We start from the raw sequence: 15,170 nt of genomic DNA on the forward strand, positions 1-15,170 counted from the left end.
CAAGCCATCAATAGACTGCAGCATCAGGAGATCATGGGGAGAGTTCAGGCAGGAAGAGCAGGTCTAGGATAGGGAGAAGCACCGCAATTCTGGTCCAGAACTAACCGTAAGGAGAGGAAGGAGATGGTGGTGGCGTAGGTGACAAGGATGGGGGAAGAGTGCTACAAGATGAAGGGCGTGTTGCAAGGAAGCTGGACAACCTGGGAGGGAGTTGTTTACCGAATCATCAGTTGGTCCAACCTGTGGAAGATCCCGCAGGCAAGGATCAGCTTCCTCATTCACGCAACCTACGACACGCTTCCCTGTCTGCACTTTCTCAGGGGCGCTACAGATGGCACCATGACCGGGTCCTGATGAAACTAGCTGAAGTGCTGGAGAGACACCGACAGAGCAGTAAAAATTCACCACCAAGAGAGATCCACGCCAACTTCGTAACGGACGGGGGGAAAAGAGACCTCAACAGGCGGCTCCGATTCCCCACGGAGATCATCAGCACATCACTCCGCCCAGACATTGTGGTATGGTACTCCAAGGCAAGAGCAGTGCACCTCATAGAACTAACAGTACCATCAGAGGAGGGGATTGAGGCCGCCTTCGAGCGCAAGAAGGCCAAATACTTGGAGCTGGCAGCTGAGTGCCAGGAAATTGGTTAGAAGTGCACCATCTACCCAGTCGAGTTTGGCTGCAGAGGCTACGTTGGTCTGTCAACAACACGCTTCCTGAGGGATGCAGGGGTGTCTGGAGGCAACCTGAGGAAGGCCATAAAAGAGCTCGCAGAGGAGGCAGAGAAAGGCAGCTTTTGGCTCTGGCTTAGGAGGAAGGACAGGAGCTGGGGAAACAACAGCAAACCCCAACAACGGCTGGAGGAGACAACAGCTATCAGCTGCAGGGGGTGACAGGGAGACGTCTCTGTTACTGCTCAGCCACCAGATGTTCCAGGATTAAAAGAGCGAAACATCAATGAACAGTGGTTCCTGGCTGATAACCCTGCAGCTGACCCGTGTGTAAAGCCACTTGTTCATTAACTTCAGAGTATTAATATCTTAGCTTTAGCATAGGCCACTAGAATAGCAGAGACTCTCTACCTTGTAAACATTATTATACAATTTGAAAACAAAGGGAAAAGTTGTCTTTGTCAGATTGGTCAGCAGTTCATTAACTTGCGCCCATCGTCCATGGGGTGTGGAGTATTTGTTTTTCCAGATCAGTGGTCCCCAAACTATCCAGAAATCCAGAAAGGGCCGCAGTGGGTGCAGGTTTTCGTTCCAACCTGTAATAGGTAACCTTTCCACCAATCTGTTATCATAGAAGTGCAATCAGTGGATTGCAGTCAGGTGCTTCTTTTTTCAGCAGAAACATCATGGGTTAAACTGTTTGTGTTTGAAAAAAAACCTTCACCCACAGCGGACCGGTTTGGAGACCTCTGAGCCAGATGTACATTCTTCTGACAAGATGAGAAACCATCTTACCTCTTCTTTGGTTTTTTTTTTTTATAGCAGGAGCCTTTTGTGTTCTTTTGAATTTACTGCTCAAGAAAGCAGACTCCGCTCTTTTTACTGGATGTACCATACTTACTCACGTATAAGCAGTGCCCTTAAAATTGCCTTAAAATGTTGAATTTTACAATTTCTAGCATATAAACCACCCCCGAATCCCAATTTTCCCAATATTCATGGTTTTAATAGTGAGTACAAAAGTGTTACTTTGAAGGGAAAATCTTAAGAAAAACCATCGCACGTGGTATTTCTGAGATACTTTATGAATCAAAAGGACATTATTAGGGTCAATATCATAAGGAGGTTAATATGCCTGTCTTTGTAAATGCAAAATATCAAATTATTCAATTTGAAAATAGAAATGTCTATCTTAATGAGAACGTGATGCTTTCTAATTACAGAAATGAAAATTTTCTTACCAGAAGTTTAAGATGTTGTGGCAGCCATTTTGCTTCTAATGTCAAAATATCTCAATTCTTTCGATGGTTCATATTACAGTGGTACGACATACGAGCAATTTGAGATACGAGACAAATTTTGATATACGAGCAGACAGCAGACGCAAGAGGCTGATCATAAGAACATCATGGGCAATATCTCTCTCCCCGCAACTCCCTCGTGTAACGTCTCTGTGGTCGCAACTCCCTCATGTAATGTCTCTGCGAGCACTGCGCGGAGCGTTACATTTTTTTCAGTGTTTTTCCCCCCATTAGTGCGAATGGTGTATACATATACTACTTCTCGTTGGCAAGTGGTCGTGCATTATCCTATTGTGAGGACATTTGCGTGCATTATTTTGGGAATATTTGTAAGGGAATACAAAATCAAACAACCGTTGATATTGACTGAAAGTCAGTGTGGAGGTGGGGAAAATAGAGCCAACCTGGGAGAAGAACGGTATCAAAATGTCAAACAAAATTAGAATTAAGTTTAGTGTTAGGTTAGATTAAATTTATTTTTGAGTGGCTGCATCGTAATCCAAGTTCATTAAAATTTGTTTATGTTATTGTCACAAACATTATTTGATTACTTTTCAAGATTATTTCACAGTTATGTCACAAGCGTGTTGCCGTGCAACACTCTCTCTGTCCGTCTCTCTCCCCCCCTGCGAAATCCGTATAATTTTAGTACTATTAAACACATTTTTGTAATATTAAACCACTAGTTATGTGTTACTTTGTTAATAGATGGCAAATTAGAACAAATACAAATGTTTTTCCAATCCAGTATCCTGTTTTGGGTGTTTTTGCAGAGGGTTGGAACGAATTAATTTGTTTTAGTTCATTTCTATGGGAAACGTTCGTTTGAGTTACGAGAAAATCGACATACGAGCTCAGTCTCGGAACGCATTAAGCCCGTATCTCGAGGTACCACTGTACTTCAATAGTTGTCACTTTCGAACAAGAAATAAAACGAAAAAAATCAAAGTGGAATTTTGTTTTATTTCAAAATCAAGGCTACTCGCGTCTGGCCAGTCAGAGCACGTTTAACACACATATGTGGCAAGGGGTTAGTATGTTGGCCTCACAGCTATGAGGTTCCTGTGTGGTTCCTTGCTCTCCCCACCTGCATAGGTTTTCTCTGGTTACTCCGGTTTCCTCCCACATCACAAAAACAGCTAGGGCTGACTGGCTGAACACTCTAGATTGCCTCTAGTGATAAGTGTAAGCATAAATGGTTGTCTGTCTCTTTGTGCCCTGTGATTTGCTGGACACCAATTCAGGGTGTCCCATGCTTGGTGCCCAAACTCAGCTGGGATAGGATCCAGCACTCCCCGCAACCTTTGAGGATAAGCGGTACAGATAATGAATGAATATTATTATGTTTTATTTGACCTTACAATACAGGAAATATAATCATACATGTCGTACAATTAACATGATTTTAAAACAAGATAATTGATACAATCAGAACAGTCAGTCTTGATATTGATTTATCCTAATCTCATTCTTTGTAGGGTGTGATTACTTCAATCCACTGAATGTTGCAGAATTATTATTACGTAGGTGGGACATTTAGTTCCTCCTCACGCATTACAACTACTGGTGGTTAACGGGCATGTTTTTGACACTAATCAAGAATACAAAACAAACTTGCTCCGATAGAAAATCTTGTTGGTGACAATTATAATTTAACATTTTTCGCCAACTAAAATGCTGTTCATCCTAATCATCCAGAAGAAAATCAGTAATCTCATCTCTCATACGGGACCTGAAAACAGAAAAGACCACAGTTAAATTAAACTGAAATGGGCAAAACATGCAATATGTACTATACAATAATTATGAGCCATACCTGTCAACCCAAGGCTGTAGGTAATCTTATAAATAGTTACGTATGTCTTTACAATAATGCTGGGCGATATCACAATAAATATCACTACAAAAAAAACTGTCGATATCGATAGTTATTACAATAACTATCATGTTTTTTTCAAATTTGAAATTTCACACTATAAGTAAATAAATTACTTTCCTCCTTATTCAAATATGAAAGTAACTATGTTACCTTACTTTACCAGAAAAGAGTATCAAATATGATGATTAAAAAAATTATTTTTGTTGTTCTGTTGTGCAATAAAGAGAAGTCCCTCCTTCCTCTATGAAAAGTAAAGAATAAAACCTGTAGAAATTTTGACAGGCATCTTTATTTTTATAAATTTGCTTTCAAACCAAACGTTGCTCTGCAAAACGAAATACCGTATTTTCACACCTATACGGCGCATTTAAAAGTCTAAAATTTTCTCTAAAATGGTCGATGCGCCTTGTCTGTTGCACTAAATTCAATTTTTGTATGGCCCTGACCGCTTGAGTGACTGGTTTTATTTATTGCCGGCACACTACTTATTGGGATCAACCCAGCGGACGTTCACCCTAAAAATAGCCTCCCCGCGCATTCCAAGCATTACGGTAAATCCATTCAAAACATCCCAGGGGAGTGGCAATGCATTTGACTTCAGTGTGCTCGCTCGCAGCGCTTTTAACCCTCAAAAGGAATCTCAATACTCAAAGAAACAACATATTAGAGCTACACAGAGGAAATACCAGACGTGAATGACAACAGAATGCGGTTGTGAACACTTGGAAAATGGACTGAAGCCATGGATCGAACACAATTTAACAGCTTTGCTAATGGATGGCCAACATAGTAGTTTGGGCAAGCAGCGTCGCACGAGTTACGTGACGATTTGGAATGAATTGTCGATGCTGATATAACAGCGAGGAGAATCAAAGGCTTGGGAGTGATGCATGTCGCGAGTTACAATGGATTGCGGATGACTGGGCTAAAGTGTCGGCCAGCACTGTTGTTCGAGCTTTCGCCAAAGCTGGAGTCAAGTTCCCGGAATACACATCAATGACTGACAGTGGAGCCTAGCATGTTAAACGCCCAACTCTTTATAACAGAGTGTACCTTATACCTCAATAAAGCATTATCAGCTCGTGCTGTCTTAAAAAAAAAACGCTAGCGGCTAGCCTAACATACGCTAGCGGCTAGCATAACATAAAGTGGGGGCACATATTTAGTCATCCACCAATTGTGCAAGTTCTCCTACTTGAAAACATTAGAGCAGGGGTCACCAAACTACGGCCCGCGGGCCGGATACGGCCCGCCGGCACATTTGGACCGACCCTCTGAGCAATACCAGAGACGCTATCGGATTTATTATTTTTTTTTTTGGGGGGGGGATGCGGCACGCCGGCACATTTGGACCGGCCCTCTGAACAATACCAGAGACGCTATCGGATTTTTTTTCCTATTTGGCCTTGAAGACTGGGACGTTTTAATCTTGTGTTTGGTTCATTGCACCCCTGCTGAGCCCACAAATCATCCCAGTGAAGCGGGGCTTCGCATTGCTTCTTTGGTGACACGCGCGGGGAGAGTGTTTCCCTTTGATGCATGCGGGCACGTCCACCGTTGCATGCACGAGCAGTGTTACCGAGACATCTGGACGATCGCAGGTGAGGGCGGAGCCCTGGGACCATCGCGGACTATTCAAGCATATTAAAACTGCAACCTGTTTGAGAACGGAATAATGGCGAAAAAGTTAGGTGAATTCAGAATGCAGGGTATTTAACCTGGAGTGGACAAACGATTATTTTTTTGTTCAATGCAAAGAAAAGGCTGTTTGTCTCATTTGTCAAGAGACGGTGACAGTATTCAAAGAATACAATCTTTGCCGACACTATGAATCCCGTCACAAAGACAAGTACGATAGATTGCAAGGCCAAATACGAGCAGACAAACTCTCAAAGCGAATAAGTGGACTACTATCTCAGCAGAACCAGGCATCCGTTCGGGCCAGCTTTTGGGTTGCTAAATTGATAGCAAGCAGCGGTAAGCCTTTCACTGACGGAGAGTTTGTTAAGAAATGTATGGATACTGACGCGGAGGAGGTGTGTCCCGAGAAGAAAGATGCATTTAATGCCGTAAGTCTGTCGGTGAGTACAATGACCAGACGCGTTGAAGAAATCGGGAGTAATGTATATGCCCAGCTGCAGCAGAAGACGAAATAATTTGACTTTTTTTCATTAGCACTGGATGAAAGCACGGACGTGCAAGACACAGCGCAACTGCTCATTTTTATTTGTGGAGTTAGCGCAAACTTTGAGATTTGCGAGGATCTGGCAGCCCTCCAAAGTCTCAAAGGGACTACAACGGGAGAGGATATTTTTGACAAAGTGTGCCAAACCATGGAGAAATTGGACCTGGACTGGTCAAAGCTAGCTAGCATCACGACTGACGGGGCTCCTAGCATGGTGGCCGAAACTTGCGGTCTAATAATGGGACGCATGAACCGGGAGTTGGAAAAAAGGGGTCTCACCGCCCCGCTACGAGTCCACTGCCAAATTCACCACCATGCACTGTGCTGCAAAATGTTGACGTGAGAGAGATTCTGCTCTGACAACTGAGCTGAACTTTTATCTGTTAAGATTGTGCATGGCACAACAGAAAGTTAATGTTCCATGGCTTTTTTTTCTATGAAGAACCCAGAGAGAGTTATTTAGTTATTATTTATTTCATAAATAGTGTTATTTATTTCCTGTTTTTTCCGTGAAGAACTCAGAGAGGGTTATTTAGTTATTATTTATTTCATTAATAGTGTTATTATATGTTTCCTGACTTTATTTCTATAAAGAACCTGGAAAGGGTTATTTGGTTGTGTGTGGCTTTCTGGAAAACAATAAAAAAAAATTAAGCTCCCCTACGATCGTCACACTTTTTCTGTTACAAACTGACACTGGCCCCCCATCAGAGAAGGGAAAAGTTATGTGGCCCTCACAAGAAAAAGTTTGGGGACCCCTGCATTAGAGAGTCCTGTAATTGTCAACATGGGTAAACCTCAACCATGAGTGACAGAATGTGGAAAAAAACCCATAAAATGTATTTCCAAATTAGAGTGGAAAATAAGTATTTGGTCACCTACAAACAAGCAAGATTTCTGGCTGTCAAAGAGGTCTAACTTCTTCTAACGAGGTCTCCACTCGTTACCTGTCTTAATAGCATCTGTTTTAACTCTATCGGTATAAAAGACACCTATCCACAACCCCAGTTTCTCACACTCCAAACTCCACCATGGCCAAGACCAAAGAGCTGTCGAAGGACACCAGAGACAAAATAGTAGACTTGCACCAGGCTGGGAAGATTGAATCTGCAATAGGTAAAACGCTTGGTGTAAAGAAATCAAATGTGGGAGTAATTATAAGAAAATGGAAGATATACAAGACCACTGATAATCTCCCTCGATCTGGGGCTCCTTGCAAGATCTCACCCCGTGGCGTCAAAATGATAACAAGAACGGTGAGCAAAAATCCCAGAACCACACGGGGTGACCCAGTGAATGACCTACAGAGAACTGGGACTACAGTAACAAAGGCTACTATCAGTAACACAATGCGCCGTCAAGGACTCAAATCCTGCACTGCCAGACGTATCCCCGTGCTGAAGCCAGTACACATCCAGGCCCGTCTGTGGTTCGCTAGAGAGCATTTGGATGATCCGGAAGAGGACTGGGAGAATGTGCTATGGTCAGATGAAACTAAAATAGAACTTTTTGGTAGAAACACAGGTTCACGTGTTTGGAGGAGAAAGAATACTGGATTGCATCCGAAGAACACCATACCCACTGTGAAGCATGGGGGTAGAAACATCATGCTTGGGAGCTGTTTTTCTGCAAAAGGACCAGGACAACTGATCTGTGTAAAGGGAATCTCCTTCCATCAGCAAGGACATTGAAGATGAGACGTGGCTGGGTCCCTCAGCATGACAATGATCCCAAACACACAGCCAGGGCAACAAAGGAGTGGCTTCGTAAGAAGCATTTCAAGGTCCTGGAGTGGCCTAGCCGTCTCCAAATCTCAAGCCCATAGAAAATCTGCGGAGGGAGTTGAAAGTCTGTGTTGCCCAACGACACACCCAAAACATCACTGCTGTAGAGATGTGCATGGAGGAATGGGCCAAAATACCAGCAACAGTGTGTGAAAAGCTTGTGAAGAGATACAGAAAATGTTTGGCCTCCGTTATTGCCAACAAAGGGTGCATAACAAATTATTTAAATGGACTTTTGTATCAGAGGCTTACGTGGAAGTTCTAATCTAACCACTTTAACAGGTGTTGGGACATGACAATAATAGTATAAAATGTGGGATGGGCACGGGCGAGGCAAGTTTGTCTATACACACACGAGAACAGGACGTTTCGTTCTGTCACCCAGGAACACATACATTGAAAAACATGTCCACACGCAAATAATACGCAACTTATTGATAATTTTGATATTAGATATTTAGATATTAATGCTCTGACATTGTCAAGGCAATGACAAACTCTCTCTCTCTCTCATGATTATAATTTTGAGAGTGAGAGATTACCTGGTTGATCGCTTTCAACAGTAAAATCTCTCTTGCTCTCTCTCTTGATTATAATTTGAGAGCGAGCGAATCCGGCGACGAAATATCCGGCGACGAATTGTCCGTCGACGAAATGTCCGGTGACGAAATGTACGGTGACGAAATGTCTGTCCGACGAAATGTCTGTCCGACCAAGCCTCCGTTCGACGAAACGCCCGGGGTCGAAGTGTCCCTCGACGAAATGTCCGGGTACCAACTTTAAGAGTTCATTTTTATTAAATTCAATTTAAAAATATTAAACTGGATTGAAATACACTGCGTTATTAATATAGTGGTACCTCCACGAAAGAATGCTTCCATATACACATTTTTTGTGTTACGAGTCACTTTGATATGAAAACCATTGTTCCAAGATTGGATTTTGACCCATTCCTCCACACATATCAGCAGTAAGGTTTCTAAGCTGTCGCTGAGAAACAGAGTTTGAGATCCCGCCAAAAAGATTTTCTATTGGGTATAGGTCTGGAGAATGGGTAGGCAATGTCTGAACCTTGATATGCTACCTGTTGTTACATGTGCACTATGTGGTGAAGCTCTCACAACCACTGTTCCCTCTAAGCTGCGCGCGTGCGCAATTGCGCACTACTCTCTTCTCTGCGCAGCAGCAATCCTATGGCGCGCAGTAAAAAAAAAAAAGTAGATACTACTATATTGTGAAAAAAAGTTTGAATTTCATACATATCTAAGAAATTTAATGTCTCTTTAGTACTAAATTCACTTGGAAACCATAAAATTCATACTGTTGCAATTTTGGAGACTGGAAGCAGTGTGTGTACGAGTGGAGTGTTATGGAAGCATAGTTGATGCATGCAGTATTGTGTTTAACTTGCATGTTTTCCAGTGGCGGTCCGTGCATTTTCTCGTTGCGCCTTCAACGGGTAAAATCCACTTCCTAACTGCATTTAATGATTAAATACAAATACTGGAGCTTTTCAGACATTACAACCGGGCTGGGGGGTGATTTTCCCGGGAAAAGACAGCGATGAACGTCAATGGCGTACCGGCAAACATTGCCCGAAAATGGGGTAAAATCCAGCCGAAAACAGCATTTATTGATTAAATACAAACACTGGAGCTTTTCAGACATTACAACCGGGCCGGGGTGTGATTTTCCCGGGAAAAGACAGCGATGAACGTCAATGGCGTACCGGCAAAAATTGCACTAAAATGGGGTAAAAATCCAATTCCTAGCAGCATTTAGTGATTAAATACAAACACTGGACCTTAAATACAAACACTGGAGCTTTTCAGATATCAGAAGTTGGCCCACAATTGAAATATTATTTAGGAATATAGCCATATTTTACTCACCAAAAATCCTTTTTAACTGTACACAATATCCATCCTCCTTTCTTTCTTCCTTCTTTTCTATCGCCATCGAAGCTAATGATGAAAGTCGAGCCTGTCCTGTCGTATTTCTGGCATAGTCCGTCTTGAAAATGGCTTTAAATCAACACAACAATATATTTGCTTGTGCAGCTCGCTGCAGATACACTTTGGTAGCTCTGGCTAATCACTAGCCAATCATAGTTGGTGAAAGCGATGACGTATCCCTACGCCTGCGACAAGGCAATGACGTATCCCTACGCCTGCGACAATGCATTGTGGTGTTGCCAACTCGAAATCTGATTGGTTAAAGCAAGTCTTATCGACGCTTGTTTAATGCAGCAGAGCCTGCAGAACTGATTGTGAAGGCCATGAGGCAGATTTCTGACCCTGGCAACAAATAATGGCTGAAATGTAATTGGTTAAATGCTTCAATATAAAAACACACATCTGGAAGCAGTGCAACCAGGGGGAAAAGCAATGAAAGGAAGCGAACAGACCATTTGGAATTATTTAATAAGTATTGATGGACAAAATATAATATATGATTCAGATATTTCTTAAGCTAGCAGAGAAGGCCTTGAAGGCCCTGACGGCCCGCCACTGATGTTTTCCCATAAAACATTTTACTGTACGCCGTACCCGTTAAGAAGTTTCAAAAACCTGAATAAAATACGGGCAAACTGTACTAGTTGACAGGTACACCTGTATTACTTATTACTGTACAGGGTGTTCCAAAATGTTTGACCCTATTTTGTAGGTCAATCATTTTGAGAATTTTTGTTGGAATGACCTCAAATTTTCACAGCTTGTGTAAAAACTTTCAAGTTTTTGAGTGTAATGCTTGGCATTTCTAGCTTTTCAGGTTAAGAAAAGCCGTTCACTTCAAAAGGAAAGGAATTTTGCGTGTTAGAGTATTCTCTGACTCAGTCACCGAAGACAGTGCAGCGTGCCTTTTTCACAAATTTTACCAAGAAGGCACCAACTACAAAACAAAATATGACATGGAATCAAAAATTTCAAGAAAAGGGCTGGAATGCGTGGCCGGATGATTCGCTGAAAGACGTTTCGCCGACGGACGTTTGACAGAGGGACAGGTCGCCGAATGGACGTTCCACCGAACGGTCAATCGGCCGAACGGAGCTTCCGCCGAGCGGAGGTTTCGCCGGCGCGCTCGCCCCGCCCCCGGATCGTGTGTGTACAAGTTTTGCAACCTCAGCCCGCGGGCCATTTAAGGCCCATTAGGATTTTTAATCTGGCCTGCCGAGTATGTAAATCATATCCCTACGGTCATCGGAGGGGTTTCTCCCCGGGAACAGTGCTTCGTGGGCGGATTTTAATGACACATGCCGAGTTTCATTATCGAGCTCCATATATTTCCCGAGTTTGAGCACTTTAAAAATTGGCGAGGGTTTCCCCGAGCCTATCCGAGAATAGTGCACCCTGAGCGGACTGGGTTGGACGGCGCCCCGCTGAATTTCTGGAGCTCCAGAAATTTTTCAAATTTGAGCCCCACACACATTGGAGGGGGTTTTTCACCGAGCACAGTGCTCTGTGGGCGGACAGGGGTGACACTTGCCCCGCTGGAATCCTGAGCACCATATTTTTTTCTAAGTGTGAGCACCACACACATCGGCGGGGGTTTTTCCCCGAGCGTATCCGAAAAAACGTCTATATACGACCATTCGCCAAACGGCTCAAAATGCGTTTAATGATTAAATACAAATATTAGTATTTGTATTTAATCATTAAACGCTGTTTTCGGCTGGATTTGACCGAATTTGAGAGCATTTTGAGCCGTTTGGCGAATGGCTCTGTTCTTAAAATGGCCGACAAGCGACGACGTCGAGCTCCGTGGTCTCACAACGCGCATCGGACGTCTAGTCTGTATACACAAAGAATATGTGAATTTCCTTTGTCTTCTTTTAAATAAAATACTAGTATAAAATACAATACTAGTATTGTATATACAAATACTAGTATTTGTATTTAATCATTAAACGCATTTTGAGCCGTTTGGCGAATGGTCGTATATATATAGACGTTTTTTTTGCCTTATCGCGACATCATCGCGACATTTTACCGAGGAATTCACTTCCCTGGGCTCGGTTCTAATGTCCAAAGAGCTCCAGTATTTGTATTTGATCATTAAATGCTGTTTTAGGATGAAATTAACATGAGTGCTGTCATTATATGCCGTGTACTTGTATTTAGAAAAATGCCCAGCGGGGGGCAGTACATGCCCTTATTATTGCGGGGGCAGGCAGTACATGCCCTTGTTATTCCTAAATGAATGTTATCTGTAACGGGCGTAAATGGCCCGCGGGCCGAGGTTGAAAAACTTGTACACACACGATCCGGGGGCGGGGCGAGCGCGCCGGCGAAACTTCCGCTCGGCGGAAGCTCCGTTCGGCGGAAGCTCCGTTCGGCCGATTGACCGTTCGGTGGAACGTCCATTCGGCGACCTGTCCCTCTGTCAAACGTCCGTCGGCGAAACGTCTTTCAGCGAATCATCCGAGCACCGCTGGAATGTGGATTTCCCTAACTTGCTCTTCCAACACTCTTCAGAGGACTACGCATGAAGGCTTCACGAACCTGCTCCACTGTCTCTGCTGATGTTGATGGCCGTCCTGGTGATTTAGGTAAGCATAAGTAGAACTTACCTTGGAAGTCCAATTTTTTTTTGTATTTGGTGCCTTTTTGGCAAAATTTGTGAAGGCACGCTGAACTGTCCTTGGTGACTGAGTCCGAGCATACTCTAACACGCAAAATGCCCTTTCTTGTGAAGTGAACGGCATTTCTCATCCCATCTCATTTTCTGAACTGCTTTTATCCTCATTAGGGTCGCGGGGGATGCTGGAGCCTATCCCAGCTGACGCCGGGCCAGAGGAAGGGAACACCCTGAATTGGTGGCCAGCCGATCGCAGGGCACAAAGAGACGGACAACCATGCACACTCTCATGCATACCTAGGGGCAATTTAGAGTGTCCAATCAGCCTACCATGCATGTTTTTGGAATGTGGGAGGAAACTGGAGTACCCGGAGGAAACCCACGCAGGCCTGGGAGAACATGCAAACTCCACACAGGTGGACGTGACCTGGATTTGAACCTAGGGCCCCAGAGCTGTGAGGCCGACGCGCTAACTACTCGCACCACCGGGCCGCACTGAATGGCATTTCTTAACCTGAAAAGATAGAAATGAAAAACACACGCAAAAACTTTAAACGTTTCTAAACAAGCTGTGAAAATTTGAGGTGTTTACAACGAAAATTGTCAAAATTATTGGCCTACGAAATGGGCTCAAACATTTTGGAACACCCTGAATTTCATATCTGCATATGAAATATTCAGGTTATTGAAAAACCTTGATGGGAAACCTTTTGTTCAAAGATACAAAAAAAAACACATCAAACAAAATCAAACAACCACCCAAACGTGAATACATTTCCTGCATCGTTTTTTTTTTAAATTGGCATGATAGAGTTGCTCTGTCTCCCAAGATCGCGCTGCCCTCAAATGGCTACAAGTAAGGTGCATGATGCCCCAACCGAGGTTAGCACGCTGTTGGCGGACTTTAGAACCAGCTGGGTAGCAAACTGGCCACCACGTCAAAAAACAGTGCACTCCAACAGAGTTTGACCGCGACTCTCTGTCCAAACGTCCCTTTTTCAAGGCACTTTTAATCTTCCTGGGTCTATGGCTAATCAGCTCCAGCCAGTACTAAGTTCCTGAATCGTGTAACCCTCGCTTGTCACAGAGTTTTTTTTTAGTTTTCCGAGTGTGCGCAAAATAATTTTAAGTCGTTAAAATGTGTTACGTGCATGTATAGGTCTGTGTACTCATCTGCTCGCAATGACCGTATTTTCACACCTATACGACGCACCGCCTGAAAGGACGCCGTCTCAGTTGCGGGTGTATTTTCAGTTTTTTGGCAATACACAAGGTGCTTCGTTTCAAAGGACGCGTTGTGCTAGCATGACAAACACATTGGCATGCATGCTAGCGTATGATTTAAAAAAGGCAACAGGAGCAAAACTGAGTTTGATTTTGTTTTATTGATGTAAGGTGTATTCGCAAAAATATAAGTCAAAATATTCAAACATCTACAAATCTGTCAGTCCTCATCTTCTGTATCCAACATAACAAGTTTAGCCAAGTGGGCGAGTTCGCCAACAATGCTGGGTTCCATCTTATTGTAAGGGTCAGAGTTGTGGGCGTGGGGTTTCGTAATACTAATTTGACAAAAGCCCAGGCATCGACAATCCATTCCAAATCGTCACGTAACACATGCGACGCTGCCTGCCCCTCTTTGTATGGAGGGTTAAAAGCACTACGAGTACACGGAAGTCAACTGGCATGCTTGTATTGAATGGATTTACCGTAATGCTTGGAATACGCTGGGAGGCTATTTTTAGGGTGAATGTCCGCTGGGTTGATTTTTATTACTTGTTTTGCATATATATTTCATATAAATTGGTATACTTAATTTTCATGGGGTTTAGGGGGCAGTATCAAAGAACGTGAAAGGATCTGTTACTACTTCAATGTAAAAATATGCTTCTACTTATGAACAATCCAAGTTATGAAACCACTTCTCGAACCAACTGATTTTGTAAGTAGAGGTACCGCCATATTTCATTCATGATTGATTTGATTACATTAATAAACCATTGGCTTACCTCCTTTGTCTTATCTGAGCCTCCAACAAAATGTAATGAGGGAGACAATCAATTGAGGACTAAAAGAAAAACAAAAGAGGGGAAGAGAAACTTTATTATTTTATATATTGTAGTGAGCCAAGTCTGAATGGTTCCATATCAAGGTGCATGTTGGGGGTGGGCAATATCTGTATATTGCTTACATTATTATCTTGATTTGCTTCAGCAATATGCAAATTTCCAATAGAGTATTTGCACTCTTTGTATGAGAAACTGCAAAGAAGATTTTATGCATGCCCCTGATACTTTTTTAGGCATTACAAATGGTAAATATTTTTATTGCTGAAAACCCCATTCAAGGTTTCAGACCAACTGTCGGCAATGCTGAAAAAATCTGTACAGTAAATAAATATACAGAACTGTAACAACTCATTTTTTTTAAACAGGTTTTACCATGACCGGACGATTCGCCGAAAGACGTTTGGTCGACGGACGTTTGGCCGACGGACAGTTCGCCGAACGGACATTTCGCCGAAACGCTCGCCCCGCCCCCGGATCGTGTGTGTACAAGTTTTTCAACCTCGGCCCGCAGGCCACATATGGCCCGTTACAGATAACATTCATTTAGGAATAACAAGGGCATGTACTGCCCCCTGCTGGACATATTTCTAAATACAAGTATGTACTACAATGTGCTGCCAATTTTTTATATTATAACTGTCCGTCGGCCAAACGTCCGTCGGCGAAACGTCTTTCGGCGAATCGTCCGAGTACCAGGTTT

General features: G+C 43.1%; 1 protein-coding gene across 10 annotated transcripts in view; it reads right to left on the reverse strand.

The window, feature by feature from the left end:
• Positions 1–3,306: 3,306 nt before the first annotated feature.
• Positions 3,307–15,170, reverse strand: part of ctu2 (cytosolic thiouridylase subunit 2 homolog (S. pombe)) — a 72,204-nt gene continuing 60,340 nt past the window's right edge. For all 10 annotated transcript variants that reach the window (XM_077612897.1, XM_077612898.1, XM_077612895.1 and 7 more), the window contains 2 exons: positions 14,411–14,469; positions 3,307–3,707 (listed from right to left, as the gene is read on the reverse strand). In XM_077612897.1, coding sequence (XP_077469023.1) covers positions 3,662–3,707; positions 14,411–14,469 — 105 coding nt within the window. In that variant the 3' untranslated portion in view covers positions 3,307–3,661. The remainder of the gene's footprint in view (positions 3,708–14,410; positions 14,470–15,170) is intronic.

The sequence above is a fragment of the Stigmatopora argus genome, chromosome 11 (genome assembly GCF_051989625.1).
Source record: "Stigmatopora argus isolate UIUO_Sarg chromosome 11, RoL_Sarg_1.0, whole genome shotgun sequence".
NCBI classification, from domain to species: Eukaryota; Metazoa; Chordata; class Actinopteri; order Syngnathiformes; family Syngnathidae; genus Stigmatopora; species Stigmatopora argus.